The sequence below is a fragment of the Mesoplodon bidens genome (genome assembly GCF_964165515.1).
Source record: "Mesoplodon bidens genome assembly, chromosome: 14".
Lineage (NCBI taxonomy): Eukaryota > Metazoa > Chordata > Mammalia > Artiodactyla > Ziphiidae > Mesoplodon > Mesoplodon bidens.
This window is the reverse complement of record NC_138170.1, coordinates 43,303,562-43,312,896: the sequence shown is the minus strand read 5'-3', so window position 1 is coordinate 43,312,896 and position 9,335 is coordinate 43,303,562. Positions and strand designations below refer to the sequence as shown.

At 34.8% G+C, this 9,335-nt stretch overlaps 1 protein-coding gene across 1 annotated transcript in view; it reads right to left on the bottom strand.

Moving 5' to 3' along the window:
- Positions 1–361: 361 nt before the first annotated feature.
- CLHC1 (clathrin heavy chain linker domain containing 1) overlaps positions 362–9,335 on the bottom strand; it is a gene marked incomplete at its 5' end in the record, with an annotated part of 32,455 nt that continues 23,481 nt past the window's right edge. Inside the window, 3 exon segments of the mRNA XM_081253887.1 lie at positions 362–671; positions 2,112–2,291; positions 8,051–8,253. Of these exon segments, the coding sequence (XP_081110013.1) occupies positions 475–671; positions 2,112–2,291; positions 8,051–8,253 (580 nt within the window). The 3' untranslated portion in view covers positions 362–474.

Genomic DNA, 9,335 nt, shown 5'->3' with positions numbered 1-9,335 from the left:
CCAAAAAGTTAATTCAGTTAATGAATACATTGTTCAACAAAGTTCTTGGCAAAAATGAAAAATGCCTTTTATTTTTACTTAAAACCGAATGAACTTTTTGGCCAATCCAATATGTGCATAACTGAATCATTTTGCTGTACACCTGAAACTAACATAATATTGTAAATCAACTATACTCCAAAATAAAATTAAAATTAAATAAAAAATAAAAATTTAAAAATTTAAAAAAAGAAAAAATAAAGTACATAGGAATTTTAGAAAGCTTCAATATACAAAATGACCATATTAAAAAAGGAAGCAATGGTGTAAATATTTCAAGGACAAATCTAAACATCCTCATAACAAAAGAAACATGATATAGTTCTGAGAACTTCATACTCCAAATTTATTTATAAGTTAGTTATACCAAAATCAGTTTGCCTAACTGATATATAAAATGTTGTACAGGCTCCCTCAACTGGTTAAGATGTAGAACTACCAAAAAACATGCTGCATCAAGTTGCCTGTATCATCCTCTTCAGAAATTTCAGTAACCCCAGCTTGAGATCGAAGAACAGACATGATGTCATTAGATAATTTGTCAAAGCCATTCTGTAAACATATATTTGCTAATTCTTGCCACTTTTCTAGGGAGCAAAATGGATCATTTATCATAAGATGTTCAACTGCATCTGAGGAAATAAAAATACAATATTATAATACAGCACTTATTTGATAATCCATACTTAGTAATTCTTCAAAAATAAAGAGATATCATTTCAACTCCATTACTATTAGACCTGATTCCTTTAAGTGTAACATGGAGTGCCTAGTCGAGCTCATAGTAAGTACTGAAGTGTTAGTTCCTTCTCCTCCTCCTTTTTCATTAACCTTTTCATGCCTCAATTCAACTCTCCACCATTTCTCACATTAACTATTCCTCCACTCATCTCCTTCTTGGTAAGGTCAGCAGATGCTGAAGGTTGAAAGGAAGGGAGTTCAGAAAGTGAAGAATGTGGGCTCAGCCTTATTCACAGTCTATAAGGTACCACTAGGAACTATCAAACAAATTTGATGGTCAAGTTTTCATGATCCTTCAAACACTTTTACAAATGCCCTATAGTGCTAACCTAAGGGTTTAAAAAACCTCTCAATGATGGGGCTTCTTTAACAAATATTTTTCTAAAGGAAATAAAAGAAGGATTTTGTTTATTAAAGAAAACTGGGTGGGAGGGAGACGCAAAAGGGAGAGGATATGGAAACATATGTATATGTATAACTGATTAAATTTGTTATAAAGCAAAAAATAAAAAATAAAAAAATAAAAAAAAATTAAAAAAAAAGAAAACTAATGATATTATTTACTTTTGAAAATCAATTATAGTGACCCTCTTTGGAACTATTTATGGAACTCATTTATCTACTACCTGCATTACTTATAATACTTGATTAAAGAGGATCTCTATTCAGGTTATTGTAATCACTATTATTTTATTTCTACCATGATTACTATTTTTCTATCAAATAAAATATTTTAGTTGATATCTGTAATGATAATTTCTAAATTATCTTCCCAACTATGTTTTCATGTAATTTACTATTCTTTCTTTGGCCCCATATGATAATTTAAAATCAATTTGTCTGCTCAAGTTTCTATATTAAATTAGAGAAAGGAAAGAAAAAACTGAGATCTAATTAGTTATTCCTGATCCCACTCCAGAGTGAGGTTCAGAGTAAATAATATATGTAAATAATATTTTCATATATATTTGGTTTAGGAATAAAAAACATAGTTTATCTAAATAACATTTAATATATATATATAAATTATTAAATATACACATATGTTACTATATATAAAGATTTTACAGTAGTCATAGCTATTATAACTATTATGATGTTCCCCTCAAGCTTCAGAAAGAGTCTCTCTTCATTCTAATCCTCTCAACAAATATATACTATTGCCAACAGAATATTAACATGGTAATCTTTACATTTATAAACACCTAAATTTAACTCTTGCCAAGAATAAACTCTTCGGAAGATAGAGTTAACTCAAACATAATAATCTTGAACCTTTCCCTAAATAACCCACTACTACTTCCTTCATCACAAAATTTTACTTCACTTACCTTTCCCACCTTTATTTATTTCTTGAAGTAGCTTAATGCCAACTTTTTTCATATCTACAGAGAACAGGTGAAGTACAGCAAGACCAAAAGATAAATATGGTGGTTTCCCATTCCATTCTTTAGTGAGACACTGAATTAATTCAGTGTGGGGACATAACTTTATTAGCTGCATCAGGTCATCTGAAAGCAAAAATGAAAAACTGTCTCAACATCCTAATATGATACATCAACTAGAAACTGGGACTAGCTAATGTCTATATTTGCCAATCAACTCTTCTTTTTCCAGTCCTTCCAAAGCCCTCAATGAATTCAACATTACTATCTCCAATCCAAAAAAAAAAAAAAATCATACTCAGCATAGCAAAAAACAAAGGAAAACTACCTAAACATAGTACCAGGAAAAAAAATTTATCAGAGAACAGTCTTGGAAAGAAATGTGGTATAAAAAAAGGACCAGGTTGACAATCAAGAATCCTGAATTCTAATCATAGCTCAATCAGTCACTTAATCTTTTGGACCTCAGTTTTTGCATCTTAAAGTGCTAGAATTAGTATCTCCACAATTTCTAAGCTCCCATCTAATACTACGTTATTTTTGTCTACATCTTGTTGCTCATTTGGGGGCCAACTTCTACTGAGTGTATCTTTCTTTCTGTGCCTTGCACAGAAAAGGGGCTCAGTAATTTTTCCTAAAAATATCAAGTATTTAGAAACCCAAATATGAAGATTTTAAGAAGCTGTTAGCTAGTTCAAGTAGCTAGAGGTTGAGCCATATGAAGTTGCCTACACTTGACCATTTTTTACTTCAAAAAAAAAGTAATTTCATATGGTTTAATCTACTAGTTAACCATTCAGATAATCTAAAGCTACAATCATGATTTATATTCTTAAATTTATAAACTTTGTGTTAACTTACTCATTTTTTTTTTTTTTTTTTTTTTGCGGTACGCGGGCCTCTCACTGTTGTGGCCTCTCCCGTTGCGGAGCGCAGGCTCAGCGGCCATGGCTCACGGGCCCAGCCGCTCCGCGGCATGTGGGATCTTCCCGGACCGGGGCACGAACCTGTGTCCCCTGCATCGGCAGGCGGACTCTCAACCACTGCGTCACCAGGGAAGCTCCTTACTAAATTTTTTAAAGTAAAAATATTCTTCTTGGGCCACAACAGAGTTAATTTTCAGAATAATTTCTGAGAGCACTTCAAGAACTACGTGTAAACATACCTGCACTCTAAAAGGTAATACAAGGTAATCTAGTGTTTATTAAACACATATTTATTGTACTGTGAACTTACATATATTAAATTACTACATCTAACATTCAGTATAAGTCAGGTATTATTATTCTCACATTACAAGTGAGGGAACAGGCTTAGAGAAGTTAATTTTCCCAGAATTAGACACATAGTCTAAAGAAGAACAGTTCATCTGACCCCCAAAGTTCATGACCTTCCAATCTATGGTGCTGCTCCTCCAAAATAATAAATATGTGTGTATGCATTGTGTGTATGTATATATATACATGCATACACACACAAAGAGAGAGAGAGAGACAAGGACAGAGAAAGAGAAATGGTAAAAGATGAAGCAAGGAATAGCAGAATATAATTCTATATCAATGAAGTCAAATAATTTTTTTTAAACTTTTCCCTAGAGAAGAGGTAGAAGTTTATGATTTGGGTCGCTCAATCTGGCCTCCACTACGGTGAAGTTATTTATATAGGACCCCCCTGTCTCCAACATTTCATAACTCATCCATCTCTATTTCATTCAATCAAGTATTCAAATACTCTTATCTTCTCCATTAATTGATTAACCAATATTTACTCCATTATGTACAAGATATGGTCTCTGACTAATCAGAAAGGACACAAGTTCAAATCCTATGAACTTACTCCTCTACTTACTTCAGAATGCATTTCCTTATTCCTTGGTTTGACATGTAATAATGATCATTATTTATCTTGTATGTTCTATTTTAATAAGGTTATAAGGGTCTATATATCAACCATGGTACTGTTTAATGCACAAAATACCTAGATACTTAGAACAGTGGTTCTCAAAATATGGTCTAGGGTCCATAAAGTCAGAACTATTAAACTAAAACTAAACTAAACTAAACTAAAATTTGCCTTTTTCATTCTCCTTATCTCACAAATATACAGTGGTGTTTTTCCAGAAGCTACATGACATATTACAATAGACTGAATATAGGATCAGATATGGGAAGCCAGCTATCTTCTATTAAACCAGACATTACAGAGATTTACAAAAATGTAAAACAGTGTCACTCTTTTCCTTAAATTGTTTAGCCTTGGAATAGTTACTTTTCATAAAAATATTTTACTTATGACAATACATTATTGATTTATTGTTGTTGGCTGTTTTTGTTTTTGGCCTCGCGGCACAGCTTGTGCTATCTTAGTTCCCCAACTAGGGATTATTAAACCTGCACCCTCAGCAGTGAAAGCACAGAGTCCTAACCACTGGACTACCAGGGAATTCCCTATTGTTATTTTAAACGTGAAATTTTGCCATTTGCAGCAACATGGATGGACTTGGAGGGCATTTTGCTAAGTGAAATAAGTCAGACAAAGAAAGAAAAATACTGTATGATCTCACTTAATATGTGGAATCTAAAAAAATAGATGCATCTGACTCACCTCACTCAGCTGCACCTGGGGAAGAGCCAGCTGACCAGCCCTGCAGACTGATGTGACACTGCCCTGGCTGGCTGGAGACCCTGATTATATCCCACAATAAGCTGAGAAGCCTGCCCTTGCTGGGATGGGCACTAACGGCACTCAGCACCACAGACGTCTCCTTCAACGAGCTGGCCTCGTTATCTCCTGACGCCCTGAATGGCCTGAGCCACCTCCAGGAGCTCTACCTGTGTAGCAACAGGCTGCAGACTCTGCCCCTCAACTCCTCTCCCACCCCCCCACCCCCCAGCTCCTAGCGCCCACGCTCCAGCTGAAGAAGATCAACCTGGCTGAAAACCAGTTGAGAATAGAACAAAACAGACTCACAGATATAGAGAACAAACTAGTCATTACCAGTGGGGAGAGGGAAAGGGGGAGGGACAATTTAGGGGTAGGAGATCAAAAGGTACCAACTATTAAGTATAAAATAAGCTACAAGGATATATTGTACAACACAGGGAATATGGCCAAAATTTTATAATAACTATAAATGGAGTATAACCTTTAAAAATTGTGAATCACTATACTGTACACCTGTAACATATATTGTACATCAACTATACTCCAAAAAAATTTTTTTCTGGTTTAATCTCTTTTTCTTTTCTTTTTTGTTAAAGTCTTTATTGAATTTGTTACAATATCACTTCTGTTTTCTGTTTTGGTTTTTTGTTTTGGCTGCAAGGCATGTGGGACCTTAGCTCCTGGACCAGGGATCGAACCCACACCCCCTGCATTGGAAGACAAAGTCTTAACCACTGACCACCAGGGAAGTCCCTGGTTTAATTTCTAATAGGATAAATATCAATTGATATAAGCCACATAGACAAAAACTCTTTGGGATCTTCAATGCTTTTTAAAACTATGAAGGAGACCTGAGACCAGAAGGTTTGAGAGCCTCGGGTCTAGAATAACCCAGTTTCTAGATTGTTTCTAGCCTCGGAGTCTAGAATTCCAGATCTAGAATATAACCAGATAGGTACATTCACTTGTTTAATGATGATGGGGAAGGTGAACAAACAAATCATTTCAGGTTTTATTCTAGAAATCATTAGGGAGGAAAAACGAAGAGTTTTTCCTTCTAAAACAGATGCTCTATGAGTCAGATTTATGCTTTGGGAACAAAAGACTTTTTTAGGACTTCACCATTTTTGTTTTGTTTCTTTGATTTGTAAATGTAGAGCTGATAGTCTAAATCTGAGAAAGACCATTTTCTTCTGAAACCAGAAAGTATTAACAAACTGAGTCTGTCCCCTGAGGCCAAGGATGATACTTTGGAAAGCTGTGGTTGTTTGTCATTAAAAAGTAAAATAAGCAGAGTAATTTTTCAAACATTGTTTCTACCTTTTAAGCTTAATTTTCTTCAGGTTATTATTATCTTATGATGTTGTACTAAATAAATTCTGAGGATAAATATCAAGGTTCTAATTATACAGAAGAGTTAATATTTCTTACATTAGTACAATATACAGTTGTCCCTTGATATCCACGGGGTTTGGTTTCAGGACCCCCTGCAGATAGCAAAATCTGAGTATGCTCAAGTCTCTTATATAAAAAGTCTCATATACAAAATGGCATAGTATTTTCATATAACCTACACACATCCTTCCATATACTTCAAATCATCTCTGGATTACCTAATACAATGTAAATACTATGTAAATAGTTGTAAATACAATGCAAATGTTATGTAAATAATTGCTGATGCATAGCAAACACAAGTTTTGCTTTTCGGAACTTTCTGGAATTTTTTTTCCCTCAAATATTTTCAATCTGAAGTTCATTAAGTCCATGGATGTGGAACCCATGAATATGGAGGGCTGACTGTATAATTATTTTACAGTGTAATGCACTACTAGAGGAACAGGATAATATGATAATGAGTCAATCATGTTTCTATATACTCATGCAAGGCAAATTTTGCAAGCAAAACTTCACATTTCATTCAATAAAAATTCCAAGAGTAATTAAAACCTTTATTCCTTGACTAAAATAATTCTATGGAAAAATAATACTTAACACAGAAACTCAATCTGTATAAATTAGATAATATTAATAAAATATATAATTCATTCAACAAATATTGTGTTGTAACTACTCTGCCAGATTCTGTTCCATCGCTGTGTGTATATAGGCAAATTGCTTACCTCTCTGTGCCTTAGCCTCTCTTTGGACACAGTTATTTTTCATCTATAAAATAGGGATGGGCTTCCCTGGTGGCGCACTGGTTGAGAGTCCGCCTGCCAATGCAGGGGACACGGGCTCGTGCCCGGTCCGGGAAGATCCCACATGCCGCGGAGCGGTTGGGCCCGTGAGCCATGGCCACTGAGCCTGCGCGTCCGGAGCCTGTGCTCCGCAACGGGAGAGGCCACAACAGTGAGAGGCCCGCGTACCGCAAAAAAAAAAAAAAAAAAAAAAGGGATAATAACAAAACCTAGTTCATAGAGTTAACATAAGGATTAAGTGAGATAAGGCATGTAAAAAGCTGAACTATAGCTATTATCACACTAATAATATCGGGCATGCTGTTACATAATGAATGAAAAAAATTAATAACTCTAAAAAACAGATTCTAAGTAAAAGTCAATTTACTCTTTGAAAATGATCAGATTCGACGACCATAAAAGATTCTTCTTCCTGGAAGAATGTGACCTAAAAGTGCTATATTTTGTTCCATTGTGCAATTTCTTAGAACTGGAGTACACAGCTTGCAAAATCAGGATTGACGTAGGCCTGGGATATGGGGATATGTCAGGACTACCTGTACATTAAGGCTACTGCTGAACTAGACTATAATAAGAGATCAGCTCATTCAACTAGGGTCACCCTAAGGTCCACAATTCTCTCAGATCACTGCCCAGCTGCAACCTAGGTGTTTCAAACTTTTAAAATCAATATTATTTCACTAATTCTTCATTTCTAATGCTTATATTATAGTTCAGAATGATATATATAAGTTCAGTTATTTTTTAAAAATCCTTTAAGTAGCATGGTCCAAATATCTGCAAGTTTACTAAATGTTTATGTACTGAAGAAATATAAAATGTATTTGAATGTCCACCATCAAAGTCAATCAGCTTCAGCTTACCTGTTTTCACTAAAAATTACAAAAGAAATCTACATACTGGTATACACAAAACAAGCTTTATAATGTATAAGTCCAAAATATTGCCTGCTATCATGGGTGATCTTACAATTCAAGTCCAGAATTCGAATGTATACAAATAATAGGCTTTTTCACTTACCAGAAGTAAAGTCCTTGAATTGTTGTATGTATTCCATGGCCCCTTGAATTTGACCCTGTTTACACAGGCAAAGAAGAGCTTTCTTGTGCAGGCCACATTCACTATAGATAATCTGAGCTAAAGCCAGACACTTGGCCTTGTTATAAGTATCCTGCTCCCCATAATCAAAAATCACATCCCCAGCCTCCTCAGAAAATGTCAGCCTAGAGCAAGCAGTCAATAGGGCACATGTTAGTGAGCTCTTGATGAATGGATGAGAATGAAATATTTGAAAATTCAGCACAGTAGAATTGGATTTTCTATGGTCTATAAGGATTCCAAGTTAGTAGGCAACTGATGAAATTAAACATATCTAAGACTTAACAACAAGAACAAAAACAATCAGCATGTCTTCCTTTGGGGGAAGTAATTTTGGTGAAACTGAGCTCAACTTTTAAAAAGATCTACAAACAAGGTTAAAACTCTCCTGAAAAGATTGGTGGGATTTAAAATTTCAAGGTAAACAAAAATTCTCTCATAATTGAGGCTCTCAATGTTCTTAGCTGTTATCTAGATTCCAAAACCCTGTAGAATGTAAGAACTTATTAAATGTTGGTTAAAGATAGTGACAAAATCTTTAGCTCAAAATTACCAACAGATCTTGCAAGCATTTGTACTAAAACAAAAACAGAAAGTGCAACAGCAGTGTTTTTTTTTTTTAAATTGTTATAGATTTGAAAGAAACAATGGGGGGAATAAAGGGACTTAACTGTGTCTATTAGGAGAGACTGAAGAAACCGTTCTTTTGAGATGGCTCAAGTAAGTAGCTTTCACTTTTCATCAATTTTAGTGCACCATCTTCATACACAATTGAAGGGAACCATCTGTACTACTAACTCCACCTGGAATCTATCAGCATAAGCCAAAAAACATTTGGGTATCATTAAAGATATCACTTCTAATTACTGGCTGTACTGGGCTTTATTGTTTGGGGTTTTTTTTGGCCACACCATGCAGCATGCAGAATCTTAGTTCCCTGACCAGGGATCGAACCCGTGCTCTCTGCATTGGGAGCATGGAATCTTAACCACTGGACCACCAGGGAAGTCCCATAATTATATTTTTAATTAATAGCTACAGAATAACAACAGTCACATAATATTAGTGTCTGTATATATGTAATAAAATGCCAATAACAATAAAATGAAATACTGAAACTCCTACAAAATGTCTCTATTGAAAATTAAGTAGATAAAGCCCTCTGTGTTTGTTGGGGCAGGCAGCAGAGAGGTGGGTTTAAAATCAA